Source organism: Talaromyces stipitatus, genomic scaffold, assembly GCF_000003125.1.
Source record: "Talaromyces stipitatus ATCC 10500 scf_1105507295541 genomic scaffold, whole genome shotgun sequence".
NCBI classification, from domain to species: domain Eukaryota; kingdom Fungi; phylum Ascomycota; class Eurotiomycetes; order Eurotiales; family Trichocomaceae; genus Talaromyces; species Talaromyces stipitatus.
Window position 1 is genome coordinate 816,092 of NW_002990115.1, and position 22,733 is coordinate 838,824.

At 46.8% G+C, this 22,733-nt stretch overlaps 6 protein-coding genes across 6 annotated transcripts, besides 1 other annotated feature; 4 read left to right on the forward strand and 2 right to left on the reverse strand.

Annotated features, from left to right (window-relative positions):
• Window positions 1-284: 284 nt before the first annotated feature.
• TSTA_026300 (mRNA binding protein Pumilio 2, putative) lies at window positions 285-3,914 on the forward strand (the record flags this gene model as incomplete). The annotated part of the gene is made up of 4 exons (XM_002479708.1): window positions 285-567; window positions 618-1,879; window positions 1,931-2,765; window positions 2,820-3,914. 4 exons carry the CDS (start codon window positions 285-287, stop codon window positions 3,269-3,271), a joined length of 2,832 nt encoding a protein of 943 aa, XP_002479753.1. The 3' UTR covers window positions 3,272-3,914.
• Window positions 3,398-3,422: a microsatellite.
• Window positions 3,915-4,661: 747 nt separating the features above from the next.
• TSTA_026310 (uncharacterized protein) lies at window positions 4,662-6,694 on the forward strand (the record flags this gene model as incomplete). Its single annotated transcript, XM_002479709.1, has 5 exons — window positions 4,662-5,138; window positions 5,184-5,270; window positions 5,399-5,637; window positions 5,696-5,900; window positions 6,047-6,694. 5 exons carry the CDS (start codon window positions 4,662-4,664, stop codon window positions 6,692-6,694), a joined length of 1,656 nt encoding a protein of 551 aa, XP_002479754.1.
• Window positions 6,695-6,871: 177 nt separating this feature from the next.
• Window positions 6,872-10,545, reverse strand: TSTA_026320 (DEAH-box RNA helicase (Dhr1), putative; the record flags this gene model as incomplete). Its single annotated transcript, XM_002479710.1, has 2 exons — window positions 6,872-10,282; window positions 10,336-10,545. 2 exons carry the CDS (start codon window positions 10,543-10,545, stop codon window positions 6,872-6,874), a joined length of 3,621 nt encoding a protein of 1,206 aa, XP_002479755.1.
• A 321-nt stretch (window positions 10,546-10,866) lies between these two features.
• Window positions 10,867-11,550, forward strand: TSTA_026330 (uncharacterized protein). Its single transcript, XM_002479711.1, has 2 exons — window positions 10,867-11,084; window positions 11,138-11,550. The coding sequence occupies exons 1-2, from the start codon at window positions 10,911-10,913 to the stop codon at window positions 11,435-11,437; spliced, it is 474 nt and encodes a 157-aa protein (XP_002479756.1). The 5' UTR covers window positions 10,867-10,910; the 3' UTR covers window positions 11,438-11,550.
• A 99-nt stretch (window positions 11,551-11,649) lies between these two features.
• TSTA_026340 (hypercellular protein HypA) lies at window positions 11,650-16,551 on the reverse strand (the record flags this gene model as incomplete). The annotated part of the gene is made up of 3 exons (XM_002479712.1): window positions 11,650-15,284; window positions 15,341-16,326; window positions 16,386-16,551. 3 exons carry the CDS (start codon window positions 16,549-16,551, stop codon window positions 12,018-12,020), a joined length of 4,419 nt encoding a protein of 1,472 aa, XP_002479757.1. The 3' UTR covers window positions 11,650-12,017.
• Window positions 16,552-17,156: 605 nt separating this feature from the next.
• Window positions 17,157-22,688, forward strand: TSTA_026350 (HATPase_c domain protein, putative; the record flags this gene model as incomplete). Its single annotated transcript, XM_002479713.1, has 3 exons — window positions 17,157-17,284; window positions 17,359-22,371; window positions 22,430-22,688. 3 exons carry the CDS (start codon window positions 17,157-17,159, stop codon window positions 22,491-22,493), a joined length of 5,205 nt encoding a protein of 1,734 aa, XP_002479758.1. The 3' UTR covers window positions 22,494-22,688.
• Between the last annotated feature and the right edge of the window lie 45 nt (window positions 22,689-22,733).

The following is a 22,733-nucleotide window of genomic DNA, read 5'->3' on the forward strand; positions in this document are numbered from 1 at the left end:
CAATAACACCTGCACATCCGCACCACTTCGGATTGCATCGACACATTTCTCACCCTGGCGTTTTGATCCCGCCTCTCTAATAAAGTTAGTGACCCCCCCCAAATTGCTGTCTTTCGTTCCTGATCATAAGATCTAAGACAATTTGATCTTCATCTCGTCGAGTGCTAGGATGCTAACCTTGAGTTCAGAACTCACTATACAGTTGTCTCGTACTACGAGTCCCGCTCGATCGGCATAAATACGTCCATACATAAGGCCACCTCAACGCCGCGCGAGGTTGCACCATGGCTTCTACTATGGCTACAAACAGAGCGGCCATTCATAGCAATGTACGAATCTCATTACCACTTTTGTTTACTGCCAAGTTGTCTCAACAAAAGCTGATTCTTCTCCAGGTTCGGCCAAATCGTATCGGTACATCGACACTCAACGGCGACCGTACAAACTCTACACACAACGCCGGGATGACCAACGGCTTTCCTGCTAGTAAAGATCGCTGGAATAACAACATATGGTCCAGAAATACATTCGGGTCGGACAGTGAGACTGAAAGCACCGTAACTAGAGGTACGACATTTATTCTGTTTTTCTCCAGATCCAAGATTGACATTGTGTAGAAAATGCTTTCCAAGGAAAATCCGGTTCCAGTTCTCTTTTAGCGACATCAGAATCCGAAGGATGGGCTGGTCGTGCTAGTCTTCCTTGGAATACAGTCGGCTCAGCATCCACCTTGAACAGCATCAAGACATCTCCTATTGAAGCTCGCACAGGCGATCGAAGCGCACCAACCAGCGCTGGAAGTGGAGAGAACAGCTCATATTTCTCACTACCTCGGACTGCAATCGGCCAGAATGGAAGCTCAGCTGCCTCGAAAACTTACCTGGGCTCGAACGCGGATAGTTATTCAGTACCAGCTACCGAGGGGCTATCGCTGTCCAACTTCGGGAACTTCAGGAATGACGACCAGACGCAATTCCCCTCGTTTTCGAGCAACCAGACTACCGGTGCGTTCCAAAGGAAGTCCAGTTTGGTCCCAACTACTACGCAACGATCTGAAGATGTTCTGGGATCCGTGAGTGCTGGTCCATTCTCGCACGTTGGGTCGGAGTCTATTTCGTCTGGTTCCACTCGTCTTGTCGGTTCCAACAACTATTCTCACTCAGCCTACCAGTCATACCAATCGGACGCGCATAATATGGGATCCCGTCTATCGAGTGGACAGATCGAGATCAGCGCAGGTTTGAACCAACTGCATTTGAACGATAACGGCTATCAGAATGCACATCGAAATGCATACGCTCATCATGACTCATTCGACATTTCTGGCAACCGCTTCAACAGTAACTTGGATGATGTTAACTATCAAGACATGTCCAACTATGTCGCCGACTTCTCAAACGATGGCCCGCTAGCATCCTATCAAGCCTTGTCCAGACTTGGTGAACGTGATCAGTCTCCTGCTAACGACTATGCTCGCGGACTTGGCAACTCCTTCTACCCAAGTACACGGACACCCCCGGTTGCAGTTAATCAGCTCCGCCCTTCCTCTGGTCATCGCATGTCGGCACAAATCAGTGATGGACAACAACTGCTAGACCGTAGGCTTCGGGGACTGCAACAGGAGCAAGAATTCAACCCCGCTGCAGGGGCTGCCATGCAGCAGCGAGTCTCAATTCCTAATTGCTATGATCTGTCTGGCTACTCAGCTGCTCGCTTGAACGGCTTTCCTCAATACTTGCAGATGTCATATAACAATTTGGCACCAGCGATTGTGCAACGTGTCTCTCACCGCGAGCCGGATCCCAGCCAGGTTGTTCGCAGCCCACTACTTGAAGAGTTCCGAACTCATAACAAGTCAAACAAACGATACGAGCTGAAGGTAAGATTATACCGCACGATTAGTCGCATCAAAACTAAACAATATTTCTAGGATATTTACAACCATATTGTGGAATTCAGTGGTGATCAGCATGGTTCCAGATTCATTCAGCAGAAACTCGAGTCGGCCAATAGCGATGAGAAAGACCAAGTGTTCCGTGAGATTCAGCCGAATTGCTTGCAACTCATGACTGATGTCTTTGGTAATTATGTCGTCCAAAAACTTTTTGAGCACGGCAATCAGTCTCAAAAACGAATTCTCGCGAACCAGATGAAGACTCACATATTGGCTCTGTCAACCCAGATGTACGGTTGCCGTGTTGTTCAGAAGGCCTTGGAGCACATCCTGACCGATCAACAAGCGGCCATGGTGAAGGAGCTCGATCAGCATGTCATGAAATGCGTGCGTGACCAGAATGGTAACCATGTCATTCAGAAGGCCATTGAGCGGGTTCCCACGCAGCACATTCGCTTTATTATCGATGCCTTCAAGGGAAATGTCAATAAGCTAGCCACTCACCCGTACGGCTGTCGGGTCATTCAACGTATGCTCGAACATTGCGAGACGCCTGACCGCGAATCAATTCTTGCAGAACTTCACGTATGCACGGAACTATTGATCCCAGATCAATTCGGCAACTATGTCATTCAACACGTTATTGAGAATGGCGAAGAGAAGGACCGATCTGTCATGATTAAATCTGTCATCAAAAACGTTCACAACTTTTCCAAGCACAAGTTCGCCAGCAACGTCGTTGAGAAGAGTATCGAATTCGGAGAGGAGAGCCAGCGACGAGAAATCATCCGACTGCTTACAGCGCACAATGATCGCGGTGAGAGTCCATTGCTAGCCTTGATGCGAGATCAGTATGGAAACTATGTCATTCGTAAGTGTTGTCCTATGTCTCTTTTTCTATCATTAGATGCTAATTCTACTATAGAGAAAGTCCTCGGGCAAGTTAAGGGATCAGAGCGGGAGATGATAATCGACGAGATTAAGCCGTTGCTCAGTCAGCTGAAGAAATTCAGCTACGGAAAACAAATCATGGCAATTGAGAAACTCATTGTTGACCCTAACGCTCCGACAGTTGCTGCAAACTCGTCCACCACCCCCCCTGCATCACACAAGTCTTCACCTCAGCCGTCTCGCAGATCGCTTGCCGAAATGCGACCTTTGATCGGCGGCGCAGCACCTCCTACTCCTCCACCCACCGACACTCAGAGTCTTCATGGAGGGTCTGCTACTGACGGCTCAGTTGACGGACCTGTCGATAGCTCGAAGGGGCTGGCTACCACTTCTATTGCTGCCATTCCTGACTCTACAACGGCCACTCATCAGACTGGAGCTGAGGTGACTGTGGCGGTCAGTGTTCCATCTGAATCACGAGCATAAATGACGGGATCTCATATTCAGCGGTGCGATTTACTAATTTTCTCAATTCTGCTATGTTTCATATTCTATTATTATCGTCGGGAGGGCCATATACATACAGGGATTCTTCAGGGGAGATATATCTGGTTTTTTTTTTTTTTTCTTTTTCTTTCCATGTTCAAACTTTCTGTTCCTGTGTCCTTTTTTTTCCGTTATCACCTACTTGCCCCTCTGATTATTTTTATAACTTTCATTGTGTTCATGTACGGGGCATGCTGGCATGGGGCTATATACTGTGTCAGTGAACAGATTCTCTCCCTTCTGTTTTATGCGATGAGGCGTCGGACGGTGCGATGAAATTTTCGATTGCATACCCCGATTGCCACGAAGATATGCCTATTTATACTCGGTTTAATATCCGTCACTCATATCCCGGTTTCATCTGGCGTGGGCTGCGGCGTCTTTTTCTTATGGAGATGATTCGCTTGATTGTTTATTTTTTCTACTTCATCTTGTCTTGCTGGGAAATACTCTGCTTGCTTATTATTCTTGCTTCGAGGAAACAAACATTTCAAACAAACGATGAATGGGAATGGGAGCATGCTAGAGGCAATGACATGGGATTCGCTTTATTCTTATAGATACTTAATTCAGATTGCTTGACATTATCCTTGATTACATGTGCTAGGTGCATAGAGTAGAGTGGTAGACAGTGGATCAGCCCTAGAATGGCGTCGGCCCGGCTGGCTGGGAACTGGGACGCCTAAATATATATAAGCTTAAGTACGCCTCAGTTATCACCACGTACATTACTACATTGAAGTAGATGGGCAAGTATGAGCAACATGTCAACCTGCCAGTTATAATCTGAATACTCTGGGTGTCAATATTTCCAGCATGACTGAGCAAGGAAGCCCTTGAGCCGCTTGATAGATGTATATATCTCCAGCAGGTACCCAAGTGAGGACGACAACATTCCGTGCCTTTACAATTGAGTTCAATAGGTATTTCCAGAATTGGAACCCAGAGTAGCTATCAATGCTCGTTAGCCCAGGGAACCACTCTCGTGGACATAACAGGAAAGTGGGCGTGTAAGTAGCGCGCTACTGTCTGCTCTGAAGCTTGAATTTGCACTTCCTACCTACCTATAGATGTTCTCATTCCCCATTCCTAGGAAAGTACTTAGGCAGAAACACGGAACGGAACCTCCTCTACATTAAAAATCACAAGATAAACACCTAATCAATACTAATTCATGGGCTCAAATCCAACTAGCAACATCTTAATACCCAAATGCATGGACTACGACGACCTTTCCATGGGAGAGATGCGACAACCCTTCGAAGCTTGGAAAAACAAGATATCAATTATTGATACAAAAGTCCTTCGAGAGATTGGGGCAACGATCAATATGCACAGAGGAGGAGTCCCAGATGAACTTTTTGCTCCTATACGAGGGGCTTTCAACTCTTGGTTTCGGATAAAGTTCAAGGATGGAGGTTCGGCTGTCATCAGGTTTCCGTGCCCTGGTGCTCCGGTATTTCCAGAAGGAAAAGTCAAGCGAGACATAGCTGTCGTGCGTTTTCTTGAACACTTTTCTAATATTCGCGTGCCTCACATCCTACACTCTGGAATGACCGAGGAAAGTCCATGTGGTTTGGGCCCTTTTATTATCATGGAATATATCAATCATGAGCATGATTTTATTGACGCACTCAATATATCTCCTCGTTCGCACCAAGAGAGACCCATCTTGAACCCGAATATCTCATCAGAAAGATTGGAATTAGTCTGTAGTCAAATGGCGGACATCCTAGTACAATTATCTAGGCCTTGTTTCTCAAAAATTGGATGTATCTCTAAGGCCAAAGAGGATGACGAATGGGTGGTGAACCACTGACCACTTACATTCAATATGAATGAATTGGTCTAGCTCGGGGGCGTTCCGGCAGACCTTCTACCTCAGCATACATTCAAAACCGCCTCATCATATTACGAGTCACTGGCCGAGATGTATATGGTTCATTTATCCTTTCAACGTGACGATGCAATTGATTCTGCCGAAGAGTGCAGGCAAAAGTATATTGCAAGATGTCTCTTCCGCAAAATCGCCTTGTGAATATCAGCTTTGTGGAGACGATGATTCAGGCGCATTGTGATGATTTTCGCCCGGGAAATGTACTTGCAAATGCCGACTATCAGATGACCGGTGCGCTGGATTGGGAATATACATATGCTGCACCTACAGGCTTTGCGTATAGCCCTCCGTTCCGGTTGATACTGGAGCTTCCAGAATTTAGGGCCGAGTTTCTAGATATCTGGACAGAAAAATTACGAAAGAGTCCTGCCAATATTTCTACAAGCACTAAGAAAGAGAGAGCAGGAGGGTATCCATCGACGTATACTCAAAGAAGCTGATCGATTATCAGACCGTATGTTAAAAAGTTGGGAAACAGGTGACTTGTGGTTGAATTATGCGGCTAGGAAGAGCTGGGCGTGTGATACGATCTATTGGGCGAAGATTGACCAGAGGTTCTTTGGTGAGAGTGACTCGGAGGATCGTCTGATGCTTTTGATGGAAAGCAGAAGGGAAGAAATGAATGCGTCTGTGCAGAGGAAGTTAAGAGAAAAAGAAGTTATTCGGTTCAGGGTTAGATAGTAAGGTCGGATAAAAGTTAATCCATTGGGAATGATTGTGGAGTAGTCTCTCCGCCTCAACTTCAACTTTATTTGTTCAATAGTAATTTCTACAGTTCAAACCGCCATAGGAAATACCTACTTTTAAATTATTGAAAGATGTCCTCCAACGTCGGCCTCTCCACCCCGCGTGGTAGCGGAACATCAGGCTACGTTCAACGCAACAGCGCCTTTCTCAAACCCCGAAACGCAGGTTACGGCGCCCCATACCCTCCAGTATCCTCAGCAGACGATAAAGGACCATCAAGTTTCCGACAACGCAAACCCGATCAACAAATTCTGGATCATGACCGGAAACGCGCGATTGAAGTTCGAGTGTTAGAAGAACGGGAAAGACTCGAGGACGAGAATGAGGAGCTTCAAAAAACTAAAGAGACCCCGTTGACGGAGGAGGAAATTGATGAGAAGTGTGATGCGTTGAGGACGAGGTTGTTGAAGGAGTTGGAGGATGGTGAGAAATCTTCTGCAGCGGGGGATTATCGAAGACAGCAGCAACGTAGTGCGGCGGGCAGATCATACGATAAAGACAGGAGACAGTTTAAGAGTTATCAGGTTCATGAATTGGCGGAGGCGAAGATAGAGGAGAGTGAGAGGTTGAGAAAGGCTTTGGGGATTAAAGAGGATTGGGAGAAGAAGGATACGACCTCGACAGCGAAAGATACGGAGAAGTTGACAACGAGGGAGGATGGGGATGTTGGCCGTGATAGAGAGAGAGATGAGAGGAGTCGTCGTCGAAGATACTCCTAAATCTAGGAGTAGTTGGCTTTTTCTTTTTATATTCAGATTTGTATTAGCATCAATAGCGTTGTCTGGGCACGGTTACTGGCGTTACAACTTCGGTATGCGGATGAAAAATGATAAATCAATGCAAAAGTTCGTTCCTCATTGCGTTTGACCTATATAGGAAATCATGAAGATAATATCTTATAAAAACTTCTCTACAATCCAACCCTCCTTTGGATCTTTAACTTGTATGACCTTCTTTGCTGGCAGAGGCCATCCCGTAGTTCCAGCTTCACCCACAAGAGAAGGTACAACAACACACTGACGACGCTCAGGTATCCCGCCCAAAGACTCGACTTTGCCAATCGGTTTACCGTATTCGAGCAAAGGTGTCCCATTCGCAAGAGCCGATAATTGCGGCCCACTCGGAGCGGTTAAAGGAAACATTCGAATCTTGGGAGTATCCTCAGCTGTCGCCGTGACGCGAGAAGTTGTTGATCGTTGGAGGTGTGAGTAGACTATGTATTGAGGCATCTCTTTGGGCGTGAACTGTGCGAGAATCGATGAAGGATGTATGTAAACAGCTTTTTCGGAAAGTTCCGTGGCGCGACCTTCACGAGATCGGAAGAGGGTATAATAAGGTATGTCGATAGCTCGTCGCGGCTTACGCGGCATCTCTGGAGGTTCAGGACATGTATCTGCGCGAATAGCGATGTTGTCAATGAATCCAGCTGTGACGATCTGTTTCAAGGCCTTGACTTGTTTGGGCGTTGGTTCAGGAAGACGAGCTTCGTATGGTCCAAGAAGTCCTGGATTATTTGTGCGGACAATTTCAGTGAGTTGGGCCCGAAGCTGAGAAGCCTCTTTGAGACCCTTTCCGCGAAGGAACATTTGCTCGCAGAAGGATTCTTCCTGTTCGGGGGAGCTACTTGAGTATGCATATGCGCAAATCGCGGAAAGATATTTCAGAGCGTCTGAGGTGTCGTCGTGTTTGCTCAGTAGACGCTGTACGCGATTGAAGTCTTTGCGACGGCTTTCGCGCTGTGTGTCTTCCAACCTGTCCGCATTCGTGTACACCTTTTCCATATCTTTACTTTGTTTCGCAACTGTCACGTCAAGCTCGCTTTCCTGAATGAATAAATCCCCGACTGCAAGTGCAGATACAAGTGCTATCACATAAGGCATGCAACCATGCTGATGACCAATCTGTAGCATTTTGCCGTATCGCGGCGACAGTGGATACAGTGATAGTTTTCTTCCAATCTCAGTAACTTGCCCATCAGCTTTCAATGCACCGAGGTATCTCAAGAGTTTCTCTGCTTTCGCTAAACCTTGACGGCTTGGTGGAGTCGGGAAGGGGAAGTTGATCACGTTGTGGAGACCCATGCTCTTCATCTGTAGTACCACACCTTCGATGGGAGTACGGAGGATTTCTGGTTCAGTGTATTCCTCGAAGTCTGCCTCATATATTGCACTGGAGTATAATCTGTAGCAATGACCGGGCCCTGTACGACCAGCACGACCGGCTCTCTGACTGGCACTGGCCTTGCTGATCCAGCCAATCTGGAATGTCTGGACACCGGTGTTCAGATCGTATTGTTTCTCTTTCGACCGCCCGCAGTCGAAAACATATTTGATTCCAGGAATTGTCAAACTGGTCTCGGCGACGTTTGTTGCCAACACTATGAGCCGGGAACCTTCCGGAGGCGGCTCAAAGACCTTTAACTGTTCCTTGGTGGGTAATTGAGAGTATAATGGCAGGACATGAACTTTGGTAGAAGACGACACGCTTTCTTCACCAATGTCAAAATCTTCATCATCCTCATCTTCATCATCGTCCAACCCCAAAATGTCGACATCACTATCGTCATCTCCCTGTGGCCCAGCTCCTGAGTCGCCCAGTTCCATGTCTTCTGTCTCAAGAGGTGCATCGGCAGCGGAAAGTTGAAGCTTTCCTTGAACTGTCTCACCACGCTGTGTAGGCTTAAAAGCTTGTTTCAATCGCTTTGACAGATGTTTGATTTCATTCTGTCCCGTGAGGAAGACAAGCATAGCACCAGGAGGAAGTTTGCGATGTCCCCTTGATACTTTGCGGAACGCTTCTTCCACATAATCTCGGCGCGTTTTACGTGCAAAGTGAATGGTAACAGGATATTGTCGACCCTCAGCTTGCACTAACGGTGGAGTACCATGGCGGAATAGGTGTTGGTTTTGGGTAAAGTCAGATATTCTTAGCGTAGCCGACATGATGACTAGTTTCAACGGTTTGACCGAGGGATCTTCTTTGCGCATGGATTCTCTGAGGTCAACAATCCGACTAACCATGCCAATCAAAATATCGGTATTGACGCTTCGCTCATGAGCCTCATCGATGATCACGATGGAATATTTGCTCAATGAGAAATCCTTAGCTATTTCTCGTAGCAGAATACCATCCGTCATGAATTTGATGGCGGTATTACTGGAGACATTGGTATCAAATCGAATCTGATAGGAGACACGGTCCGAATACTGGCCAAGTTCATCTCCCACGCGCTTGGACATGCTCACGGCAGCAACACGCCGAGGTTGAGTGATGGCTATCATACCAGGGTTCGGACCGTCGGGATGGCCGTAGCCAGCTTCGAACAAGAATTGTGGTAGCTGTGTTGTCTTACCACTACCAGTGGCTCCCCATATCACAATAGATGGGTTGTTGTAAATGGCTTCCATAATTTTCTGCTCTTCACCAACCACAGGAAGCTTCAAACGAGTTTCCTGGATCTCATCTGGTCGGTCCACATTGACGGTGAATGCCTTGCGGTTAGGGTCTCCGGTAGTAATTTGGAGTTCCTGAGGCAAAGGTTCTTCTTCGTATACTGTATTCTTCGGTACCTTGCCCTCTTTCACAAAGACTTCCGATGAAGCAAGTAGTTGTTCTGAGGGTGAGAGATCAGAACTAGGTTTAAACCCCACAGCCTCATTAATTGCCTGAGTAGCCCAGGCTTTGAATGCCGAATTTCTTGGGCGGATGCGCTTGTTGTTTTCTTCTATTTCATCGGCGCTGTCATTTTCCTCTTCGCCATCTTCGTCATCGTCTTCACTTGTGTCACTCCTTTCCTTGTCTTCGTCATGTGATACGTCGCTCTCGTTCTCATCTGAGTCTTCTGACTCGCTTGCTGCCCCATCTGCACGTTGGTCGACATCTTCCAGTAATCCATTTTCACCCTTCGCATCATCGGCCTCTTCTTCACCCGAATCGAACCCTTCCCAGGGTACTTCATGAACAACAGGTTGAGCTTTTCGTGCCCTCTTGCGCTTTTTAAGAATTGGGAAGCCATCCGCACCCAAATCGAGTGGTCGCTTGAGACCGCTTCCAACCTGAACCTGAGGAGCAGATTTCGTTATATCAGGTGCCGAAGCATTCTTTTCACTCAACCCAGCTTCTAATTCGTCCGATTCGTCGCCTGACATGTCCGCCTCCAAAGATTTTATTGTACTATCGACATTGCCATGCTGTCTTCTCTCCTTTTTACTCATGTCCTTGATGCTTCGAAATTCCGATAGGTCGACCTTCGTTTCCGCTAGCTTCTTCATGAACTCCAAATTTTCCTCTTTTCTCAATTTGGTTTCCTAGATCTTCATTAGCCGGGAGCCGTTCATACAGTGAATTGTCATAATCGTACAATATATTTATCAAGACGTTTCTTCTTCTTGGAGGACATCTTTGGCTGTTGCTCCCTGAGTTGTTCCCTCAACTGCTGCCGCTTCGCCTCTTTCTCCGCTTTGGAGACAGGTATGATCTCGGTGACATTGGTATCGACCGGAGTGCTGGCAGCTTTTCCATCCTGTCGCCTGTGCCTTTGCTTGCGATCCCTTGGTTTGAAAGGAGGCATGATTGCTGTGAAATCGCCCACCTCGAACGACTTGTCGAAGAACAAATCTCGGCGCTACAAAAAATTATTTTGACGGCAGTAAAAGTTCTGCCGAGAAAATGGCTCGAGAATACTCACCGCCTGATCTCACCGCTTTTCGTCCCCCATTTGAGAGACATGGAAGCACAAAGAGTTGATTCTACTGGTCGGTCGTGATATCTAAGCGACTAGCCGATACGCTAAACCTAATCGGGATAGAGCATTCTAACACCATTGGCTTCTGATGACTAATCAGCGAATGAGAGCACTGTCTGCATACAAGCGACTTCATTTCTCTCTCTCGATCTTGTGCTTTTCGATAATTTTGGGCCTATGTACTCGTCACGATGGCAGAATCTATTGATTTAAACAGTCTAAGTGAGGTCTTGAATCTCCCATTTCCAGCCCAGACCAAGCAAGCTGCTGGGAAGATCAATGGTGTCTTGACAGACGTGCTTTTTATGGGATTCAGTGATAGAATTCTAGTGACAGTATCACAAGAAGGCAGATTAGCTCATTGGGTGCGTTCTCTAAGAAGACAAAAAATTAGTAAATAGACTAATCTTCCGATTAGCTTCATGTACCTCTCGAGAATAACAATCCCGGCACTGATGGTTTCCATACCTTTTCAGAAGGAGACGCAGACAATAGTCTACTTCCTCTACCTTCCTTGACTGCCACTACACTCTTGGGTGGTCATGCTCAGGGACATGAAACTACGAATCAACTTCTTGCTCGTCAGATCGGTAGTGCTATTGTAACCAAGACGCCGAATGAGAGACGGGTGCTCCTCGTTGGTTTGGGGCTTAATGCCTATCAGATTGATAGGGATGCCTTTTTTGCAATTGTGGATCTTGTTCTGCAATGCATTTGAGGATTCAATCACGCACAAATGTAATCTTATGAGATCGCTATGAAGACTTTACATCTCGGTGTGGGCACCGAGGTTATCTTTTATGACGTATGAAACAGTCTATCATGCCCAAGCTGTCGGCCTTTCTACAAGGCTATGAAGAATTGATGTGGTATTCATCCGGTAATACATTTATTTGTCCTGTCGGTCGAGATCATATTCAGCAAGACGATAGGATCCAGCACACGCCGTTAACGGAATTGGCCAAACCTAGGCCACTCAGGACAAGACGCGAGCACAGTTGTCGAGAGGTTTCAAAGAAGGCGAGAATCACCTTGTCCAAGTATGGATAACACCTCAGAGCCTTTCCACTGGCGTTGTTCGAGTCAAATGTGGTCTATCTATGTGGAACTTGGGGTTGATAAATGAATTCAATGTTTTCTCAAAGAGGAATTAATTTTCTGTACATCTCCATGGTGCCCCATTCAAGCTAAACAGAAAAAGCCGCTCGGAACATCAGGGTATATATTGTAGACTTGCATCACATCAAAAAAATGAATATATGATCAAACATGTAATTATTCTAGCTTTATGTATCACATTAGTCATGCGCAGCAATCACACAATGATCTCTGGCGTGCCAAATGCGCCTCTTCCTGACACCTCCATCGGCAACGAATGTATCCGGTATGAAAAATTCACCAGCATCTACCTTTGAAGTATGTGATGTGTCATTGCTTCCTATTGTGGGTTTCATGAGTCGAATTTCCTCCACGCTTGCCCCGATTTCGTACTCTCCACGACAGAAGAATATCAGTCCCAGACTACAGACGGACTTACTTCCGCCAGGTAATACAGGTAGAGCACGTTGCAGAGTGCCAGTCCAAGCTAGCCTTTTCGAAAGGTCAAGCGCGATGGTACTGGGTTGATTGCACAGACCTGGCTGAAGTCGGAGTAGCGGGTGTATGGTGCGAGAGGAGCGATTTTGGATTTCGACTTTCAGTTGAAGGAAGCTGTTGGTTTTCGCAGTGTATTTTAAACTCTTGACTTGAGTCACGGGCTGCTGGTCATCGGATGAAGTTAAGGAGAATTTCACCTCTACATCCTCGAGTCGCATCGCATCCACCATTCTGGGAGTAAATCTGATACTGCGGAAGTCAACCAGACCCTCTCGACCGGTCGATTCTTCGTGCCATGACCCTTGAATACGTTTTAATAGTTCTTCACGGAACCAAAAAGCTTCTCGGGTCGCTGCCTCAGCTTCGAATGTGAGCTTGTTTGCACTGACGACAAACTGTCTCCGCACAGAGTGCAGGATGGGGATCGCTGCATGAGGGTTGTCTAGGAAGACTCTGGGAAGCACAAGAATAAACCTTGAGATTTGACCTGGCTGTATAGTGCCCTTAACAGCAACCCAGGTTTCATCTTCATCCTTTTGCCGAAAGACATTGAGATCAACGGAAAGAGGATTCGGCCATGCGTTACGTAAATCAAGGACCACAAGGCAGTGTGATTCGGAGCTAAGGTGAGAGAGCGTGGATGTAATTTGAGCCGTGTGATTCGCAAGCAATGGTGAGGAATATACTTTATCGACCTGAGACGATAGTGACGATTCCTCCATTTGTTTGTTGAAAAACGAAACATCGCCGGAAAGTGGAACAAGATCACATCGTGCCACTTCAACGCTCGCGTTGACTGTTACTGTGATGGGTATGGATAGCTGTCGAGTATAGAATGTTTCAGGAATTGAATCATGCTTATCTCCCAGATGACAATAATCGATCTGAACAGTCGCATCTTGCAGACCAGGCTTCCCAAATACCTCGACCGTGAAAGTTGCTCTCTCTCCAGCCTTTATCGTCACCTCATTGGGCTTGCTTCCATGCCGTATCCACTGCAAAGGAGGCTTGGAGGACAATTGAAGATCGAGTTCATATATTTCAGCCGGGAGGAGATCTTTATTGCTCAATGCGTTCTGCAATTGTCGAGTGGTCGAATCCTGGAATGTGAAGAAGATGAAGCCAACAGCGCATGAGGAAACATTATGTAAAGTAATATCAAAAGATCTGGTCTCTCCTTCAAGCAGCATAATGGCGGACTGAGAAAGAGAAGTAGAGTGGACAACAACTGAAGGCTGTTGATGGATAACTTTCACTGAGCACGTATGAGTCTCAGGCCCGACCTTTGCGACAACTTTCCCATCCTTTGAAGTGGTTGAACCCCAAGAAAGTGGTCGTTCTGAAAGAGGTCGTTTAGCCGCTAGGCCGGTGCGTTTGAGCTTTACTTCAGGAGTCGGCTTCCAAGGGGTTTGGAAGATTGGAAATGTTCTGGAGCGACAATTTCGCACTTTAATGATGCAACCTGTAATGTTAAGCTGGCCCACTTCACTGATGATGGCTGGGACCATAACGTCATACAGAGACAATGGAGGTACTATTATGTTATACTCCCGAGCATCAAGAGTCGTGTTGTTACCTTGTATCTGTAAGCTTTCGATTTCAAGCTCAAAGTCGTAGGGATTCTGAAGAGTGACCTTGAAAGTCGCAATTTCTTTCGCAATCATCAGGGCTTCCGTTGTTTTATAGTCCGTTTTCGCGAAAGCGTTATACAGAAAGGGGTCTTTCTTTGATTTTTCATCCGCCACACTTGCAACGCTTAAATCCTTTTTAGTACGGCGAAACAATCGTTTGAATTCCGGGAACTCAAGTAAAGTGACTCCACGAACGAGGAAGTCGTCCCAATACTCTGATTCAAGATGGGTTGCGCCTAGCTTATGAGCTGCTCCAACGGTCCGCTTTATTGTGCTAAGTAGCCGCATTTGTTCATCGGGGGGCAAAACAGGGGGGTTTCGTCCCATTTCAGCAAGCATGAGATCCCCCTTGATTGTCTGAAGCAGCTCAACTGTGTACTGCAGTACACCTTCAAAGTCAGGAAGTGCCTCGCAGAGATTGATAGATACTCTGAGAATAGCGATCTTCAGGCTTAGATCGCCATATCCGTCAAGGGTCACATGACGAAAAGCACGTTCAACAATAGATGCAATTGAATCATACTCTTTTTCGTTCAGTCCACTGCCTTTGGCGGAAGGTGGCCTTGACAAAGTTCCGCTCTTCTTGCGTTCTTGATAGATAGAAGGCTGAACGCCGTATATCTCACCTATCATCGTGAGAAGGGCTCGTGTACTTTCTCCCATATCCCCACGACCTACGTCTAGTGCATTGATTTCGAAAGCCGCATCATTCAATGTCGAAAGACCTGCAGCAGGATGGATTCCAATTTCGGCAGCTCCGATTTTTCTAGCTTCCACAAGTCCGGGAACCATGAGCAAAACCAATTCTCTCAAAACAAGAGCTTTTTTCCGTGGAAGATCAAGTAGAGAAAGAACGGACGATATGCCAACGAGGATCGGGGCCGCATCGGTAACCGGGAGCTCAACACCAAGGGAAAGAGGTAAGGCACGAAACAAAAAGTTTGCAACATCATTCTTCTTAAGTACAGGCGCCCCGCGTGGCCATTCGGTATTTGAAGGCACAAGAGCCTCATTCGTGACAATATGTCTCAAGGCATTATCATCAAGGGTCCCGGACCTCAGTCGAATAGCACAAAGAACACGTGAAAGGCGGATAACTGTTTCTGAAAAAACCAAAGGTGGAAGTGGTTCATCTGTGATGACGGCTGCTCGATTGTAAAGGTGGAGGATATTGTTACAAAGGTCAGGCATAAGATTGGTGAGATTTTGCAATGATATAAGCCTATTCCCTGCAGCTGATTGTCCAGAACTGGCAACATCCGTTACCCCGTGCGCAATCGTTGAATGTGACGATTTGGAGCTGGATTTCTCAGCGACTGGGTAACAGATTTGAGGGACCTAGTGGCAGATCAGTACTCTGAGAATATGTCCGCGTGACACCCTACACAGCTTACCTGAAAATCCATGCCAGCCCATCCAAGCATCAAAAGGCACAGGAGAATAGACTCAAGCGCCTTTCCATGCCATAGATAGTCACTGCTTGCTCTGGCCATGGTCGCGGCTTCAACGAGCTCTTTCAGTGCATCCGGCCACCTGCCCGCTTGTAGATAAAGCGTACCAATAACAACACCAAGGCGGCCCTTAATTCTGCTCTTAGTACGATCTGCAGCGCTGATGCCCTGAACAGACATTCGATCGCGACTACTCTCTTTTGATGATTGCATGCCAGTAGCGGACCGATTTGCAACTTGTATAGATCTAGTAATCTCATCGAAGGTCGTCGGGGAATCATGGCCACCGGGCGCCGGAGAAGATCTACCAGAGCTTGTTGCTGATTGCGCGTCGCCGTTGGACACTGGAAACTGTGCCGGCATTGTCATTCTGTGCATAAGTTTATCAATTGGTCGCGGACGTAACTCTGGGCCCCTTCGAGGACCCCACGAAGAAGCTTTTGGAGAATCAATGGAAGGTATACTCTGCATAAGCTTCGCAAATCCGTCCATTTCACCTAGCAATAGGGAAGTGATATCGCATAAAACAGTCTTAATCGTCGTTGGTCGAGAAAACTCGGGAGCAGGCACCCATATAACGTCATCCGGACCGCCATTTACAGATTTTTGAAGACCCTCATAATCAAAAATGAGCAGCTGGCTGACCAAGGCCCTAGGATTTTGCTCCTTAACCCATGCAAGCTCCTGCATCAAGTCTTCTAAGCCCTTGGGATTTGGAGGTACTTCCGCACCGCTACTCCTCTTTCCATTTGTTTCCTTCCCGGTGTCTTCATTGTAATGTAGTTCGGCGCCATCAGCAATTGCGATTACCACTAGCGGTTCGCGAAATATCTCAAACGGAAAGAGCTCGAGGTGAGAGGTTGGCGGCACGGAGAAAGATATATTATATAGAATAATTCCATTGGGGAACGCCAAGGGTGTGAACATATCTGGCGCAGGCACTTCAGTCAGCTCATTTCTTAATGGTGGGTTTATTGAAGAATCGTACTTCGGTTTGGCCGTTCATCAGGACTGATATCGCCGAGCCGGATGAGGTTCTCGGCTTGCAATCTTGCAGCAAAGCTGAGAAACCGTGATCGCTTAATTCTTCCAGCTGGTAGTAGCAGTATGTTCAGGCGCACCGGTGCGACTGGAGAGAATAGATCAACACCCATGGTGGCAGCTGTTCCGCAGCGCGGAGACAGTCTGAGGCGCACAAGACTGCTTCCACGACACAGTTGTTGTATTTATAAATCATGTGGAACAGACATGAGACTGGCTTAGTACTGGGTTCAATGTTCCGGGTCGAGATCGAGAATTATGGCGAGATTCGCTCAAGCAAACAGCATTGAGTGCGGTGATGTTGCGGAGTTCTTTCCACTTGGATATTTATTCGTGGTGATGCCGTGGTAGACGGTTTCTGCCTAAGGCACCAAGTCAGGGGCTGATACCGATAAGGCGATTATCGATAAGACAGGCTTATCTCCGACGTACGTAGTTTAAACTGACTCAGCTCGCCACTCCACGACGATACACTCCGTGTTCATCACTCATTTCTGATAAACCACGCTTTATCAGGTTGCTCGCTGGACTAGCCGTCAATATTTGATGGAACTATCTTTCCCTTGTTGATATTTGTCAGGAAGTTTCCGTCCTTAGCGGGTTTGGAGTTGGCTATGTTTACTCGATAACAAGCATTCGGCATCCTTCTGCACAGCCTGTCCTGTTCCAAGGACTACCTTGATAAACTTCATATTTCTTGATATTTAATATCTGCATCATGACACAGTCAATAGATTTCAACGCGTTGAAAGCGCGGACTATGGGATCTAGCAACGATGAGGAGGCGGTGACTGTTGATACTCGAGGGCTAATTTCAAAAGTCCTATCACGATATTCCGGGAAATGGTGAGTTCCAATACTGGCTGTTGGCCGAATGCTGAGTTTTTATTCTTGTTGCGCTAACTGTTAGGAATATCAAGGACGGTACTTCGTGAGATGATACAGAATGCCGCCGATGCATCGGCCACTCGGGTCACAGTGAAATTTGAGACTTTACCTTCCACTGCAGTTCCGCTGCCAAATCCGGCAGACCCGACTGCGACGCTTAAACATGTAATTACTCATCATACCCTTCGAAGGTTAATGATCTCCAACAATGGACATGCATTTACAGAGAAGGATTGGAGCCGACTGAAGAGGATCGCGGACGGTAACCCGGATGAAACAAAGATCGGTGCTTTTGGTGTTGGATTTTACAGTGTATTTGATGATTGCGAGGAGCCATTCGTGTCCTCTGGCAATTCAGCCATGGCTTTTTACTGGAAAGGCAATTCACTTTTCACCCGGCGACTGGAACTGAGCGGATCTGATGCTTCTCCGGATACGACCTTTGTCCTTGATTATCGAAATGATACCTCGCCTGTTCCCTCGCTGCTAGAGCTTGCGAAATTTCTTGCCACAAGTCTCACATTCGTCGGTCTAGAAAGTATTGATTTGTGGGTAGATAATTGGAACCTGCTGAGATTGAATAAGAAGGTTGCACCAAGCGAAAAGGTTACGATACCTCGAGACATTGAAACGAAAACTGCTGAGGGACTGATGAAAGTCACTAGTGTTATAAGGGAGGTTGCTCAAGTCGATGCTACATGGATGAAAATAGTTGAATGGAGCCCTCAAAATACCCTATCTGCTCGTCTGGAAGGCATTCGCGACACAACAACCACGCTTCGCTCGTTCTTCTCCAAATTCACCGGGTCTTCTACAGCCTCTGATAAGCCTCCTACGGAGTCAGCAGAGAGGCTTGGAGATGCGGAAGACCTCACTGAAAATCAAAAGGCCGCCGTATTCTTGCACATCAATACGGCTTCTGTCCAACCATCTATAAGCAATTCTCTCTCTGGAGAACTAGAAAGAGCAACTCGCAAACCCCCGCCAAAGCGGACGACTATTGCGATTCTTACTCCTTCTCATTCAACTGACGACTCTTATAAGAACTCAAAAATTCTTTCAGCGGTGCTGCCGTCAAAGTCGGGGCGGATCTTTATAGGCTTCCCGACGCACCAAACTACTGGTTTAAATGCACACATCTCTGCGCCTTCAGTCATCCCAACAGTTGAGAGAGAGAGCATCGATCTTAATACACGGTATATAAGTAGGTGGAATATGGAAATGCTTAGAGCAGCCGGTATCGTTTGTCGGATCGCTTGGACTGCCGATATGTCGTCGATTAAGACCCGAATCGCTTTTAAGAGCGGCCCCAAAGTTCGGAAGAATGATATCATGTCTTTCATCCCCGAAGCTATTCATACAGCTAATCAATTTTCCTTCCGAGAATCCACCCCGTCTGCGACTCTCGGCCAGACTATAGAAGACTCCTTCTGGATGTGTAACAAGAATGCTTCAATTGAAGTGCTGTCTACATGTGGTGTCTTGCCCAGTCACCATGTCCGCATTGCGCCAAAAGATCTCAGCTTCATGGAGAGCATTCCATCTCTTCCCGATGAGCTGGTGGAGAACGCTAAAGAGTTCACTAAGAAGTTGATCGATGTTGGTCTTGTGACAGAAGTGACAGTTTCAGACATCAAACGGGAACTTGAAAACAATGCTTTAACTTCTGCCCAACTGGTAGAGTTTATCTCCTGGATTGGAAGGCGTGCCGCCTCCGGTGAACTCGACCAGAAAACCACGATATCCCTCCTCAGTGCTGCTGTTGCCAACGAAGAGCCGTCTAAAGGACAGCCTGGTCAGTTGTTAACTCTAGCGGGAATCGATTGCTATCTTAACCCTGCTCGTATACCCTCCGACTTGCCCATACCACCATCAGTTATTCCCTTCAAGTACACAAAGTCTTTAGAGAAACGCCAATTAGATGCTATCGGTTGGAAGGAACTCCAGACAGTGCCCTGGCTTCGTTGGCTGGTGGAAAATGCCGGAAATCGAGGGGTTTTACCTGTTGAGAAAGATATCACTCGCACTGCCTCGTTTGCTGCTCAAATTCTGCCGGTTCTATCCAAGCAGTGGGACACGCTCAGCCAGTCTTCCAAACAAACCGTGGTTGATATGTTGCAACCTCAAACCGTTATACCCGTGAGAAATGGCATGAGAAGACCGGAAGAAGCGTACTTTCCAACTGTGCGTCTTTTCGATGACTTGCCAGTCGTTTATGGCCTTTCGAATGTCAAGGATAAGTTTCTGGCTGCACTTGGTGTTCGTAAGACAGTTGAGCTTGGTGTGATTTTCGAGAGGCTGCTCAACGATCCTGATCCGATGTCGAGTGAAAAGTCCAAGCCAAAATGGAGCCACGTTGATCTGATCAAATACTTGACTTCTGTTAGAGACGATATTCCTGCTAAGGACATAGAAAGACTGAAGAGCACCAAGATCTGTCTTGCAGAGAATTCTTCTGATCGGCAACGATACAAGATATCCGAGCTCTTTGAACCAAAGGAATCTCATCAGAAGCTTGGCCTTCGAATCATTGATTGGCCTGGAAAGTTCTTGCCTCATAGCAAGGAAGCGCAGTTCTTATCGACTCTGGGTCTGAGGAGTCACCCCTCAGCAATAGAGGTCATTGAGATAATAGCAAAGGCAGCGTTAGCTGGAGATACGGCTCTTCAATCCAAAGCAATGTCATATTTTATCACGGAACATCACGCAAATAAGTATTTCCAGCTCGACATGCAACGGGTGACTATAGCCTTCTTACCAATTGAGGGAAATAAGAAGTTAAGCGCACCCAAGGACTGCTTCACTCATGAGGGTGCGGCATTGTTAGGTTTCGATATCCTACGGCGGGACCTTCATCCACACTCAAGGATCTTTGGCGTTAGTCTACATCCTCCAGTGATGGAGTGCGTACAAAGCATTCTCAAGGCTCCACCAAAAACGCCAAGCGAAGCGAAGGGTATATTTACTTACATGGCTTCGTTAGTTCCAGACTTGAAGGAAGCGGACATCCGGCGACTGGGTGATGCCTTTATCATCCCCATACCAAATCGTTCGACGTTGGAGAAGAGGCCTTCCATGCGCTACGTATCTCCAAAAAACTGTTATCTTGGTGAAAGTGAAGATTACAAAGATATCTTCGATTTTGTCGACTTTGGACCATTGGGGAATCTTTTCTTGCAGGCGGTGGGATCAAAGCAAGAGCCAACAATGATTGAAGTTGCCCAAATGTTGGTCAAAGAGCCGGCTAGGATCTCTTCCAAATTTCAGAGCCCTGAGAAATATCTAAGTCTTTTGGGAAGACTTGCTGATAATCTCATGAGGCTGAAACATCACAAGGACAAGGACCTTTACCATGAGATGATGAAGGCACCCTTCCTGCTTGCAAGTAAGGAGCTTCCTGCAGCCGGCTCAAATACAATTGCTAGAAAAGCAACAACAGATGAGGCCGATGACATCTTTGAAGATGACGAGCAAGGCATCAGAGAATGGCGATTGGTAGCAGCGAAGGATGCTGTTATTGTGGATGACTACCAAAGCTACACACTGTTCAGGGAGCACATTCTTGCCGCACCTCAAGAGGAGAAACTCGAAAAGTTTTATGCAGCGCTTGGTACCCCTGCCTTAAGCACACTCGTTGAAGAACGTGCGCACTGGGGTGCCAAATCCTCGGATCAGACGTCAGCAGTTAAGCTACAGAAGATCATCAACGAACGTACCAGGCTCTTTCTTCACGAGCATAGCTCAGAATCTATCAAACATGATACGAAGTGGTTGGAGAAACACCTTAGCATAGTTGTCGTGCATTCTATATCCCTTCGGCGATCTCTGAAGAACACTGGCGCAACACACAGTCAGAAACGCCATGCTATTATTACATCACAGGGAAGCGATCGCGCGTTGTGGATCAGTCCTGGAAAATATGACTTTTACGAAATCAGTCAAGCTCTCGTTCATATCCTGCTTGCACGGCCCAAGCTTCATTCAATTCTCACTCTGGAAATGTTACTAAAGACTGATTTGTATGAATTACGAGCTCGAGGTTACAACGTCGAACGTATTCTTCAGAAGAAGCAACAAGAGGCTCGAATGGCGGAAGACTTACGACAGAAAGAATTGGAAGAAGAGAGGCGCCTGGTTCATGAACGTGAAGCTGAACGTCTCAAACTCCAGGCTCAGCGGCAATTGGAGGAAAGCGACTCTCAGCAGCAACATCATACCATGCCTGGAGTTTTCCCAGACTCCCCTTCGCATCAGCGGCTCGGTGAAAAGGAACATACTGGAATAAATGACCAAGATTTCAACCCCGGCGGCTTCTTTTCGAATTTGAGTAAGCGTTTTGGCTTGGATGATAATAAACGGGCACAGAATCCTTTTCAGTCTCTTTTTCAGAACCGTTCACTTCAGGAAGGTGGTATCCCTGGTTCAAGCAGCGAAGTATCGTTACCACCCCCTTACTCAGAAACAGATCCTAGAGCTCCAAATCGAGGCTCGAGTGCAAACCCTAATGAGCCAAGATCTGTCACCTCTCCAAACCAGCTGCATAACAATCTCCTCTCCGCAATCTCAGCTTGTCGGCCGCACGGTGCATCCGGCGTCTATAGTCGTCCTGATACCAACCAAGTTACTGAGACAAAATCATACTGTGACGAGCGACCAAGTCACGATCTTGAATATGTTGCGACTCTGCCGTCACGTCTACATTTTCTGAGCGCAAAGTCGGTCGCCGGTAAATCTGCTTTCCTCTCTGAGAACTCAGCTGGCATCAACGCATTTGCGAAAATACTCGTGGAGTGTGCCAGTATATTTTCAGTCCGGTTGGAGAGCATCAGCATATTTTATGATCCCGCCGGCAAGACCATTGCTTTCAACCGTGCGGGTAGTCTTTTCTGCAACTATTTATTCTTCAAGCAGCTCCATCAGACTCGGCTGTCACAGGATCCGATCGGTGGTCGAGCCGACGCACTTGTGTATTGGTGGGTGATTCTCTGCCATGAGTTGGCGCATAACTTGGTTGAGGATCATAGCTCCGACCACAGTTTCTATACGTGAGTATATCCCCTGTCCACTTGTCGTGGATTAAAATGCTAACATGTTGGTCCTTAGGGAGGGATTTGTCACTCAATACTTTTCGAAAGTCGCAGAGAAGTTACTTACGGACTCACCATAGTTTCATGATAGACATCTACCTTGGGTCAGTTCGAGCGTTCTAGATTACACCAGTTTAGATTTGAGATTTGTACAACTACGAGGGCACGAATGGATGCTATCTGATATGTATCATGTATTTTTCACTCCACCTACCTAGAATTTCAGCAATAAATGTACAAATATCCGTTAAACCATCTATGCCACTCGTTTTCTTAAAATATTTCAAATTTCATTTATTTGGGTTGTCTCTAGGGCACAA

Excerpts from the sequence above, each read along its gene's own strand:
- TSTA_026330 (XM_002479711.1), top strand. The coding sequence starts at position 10,911 with ATGGCAGAATCTATTGATTTAAACAGTCTAAGTGAGGTCTTGAATCTC. Across the intron at positions 11,085-11,137 it reads AAGGCAGATTAGCTCATTGG|CTTCATGTACCTCTCGAGAA; the intron begins GTGCGTTCTCTA and ends TCTTCCGATTAG.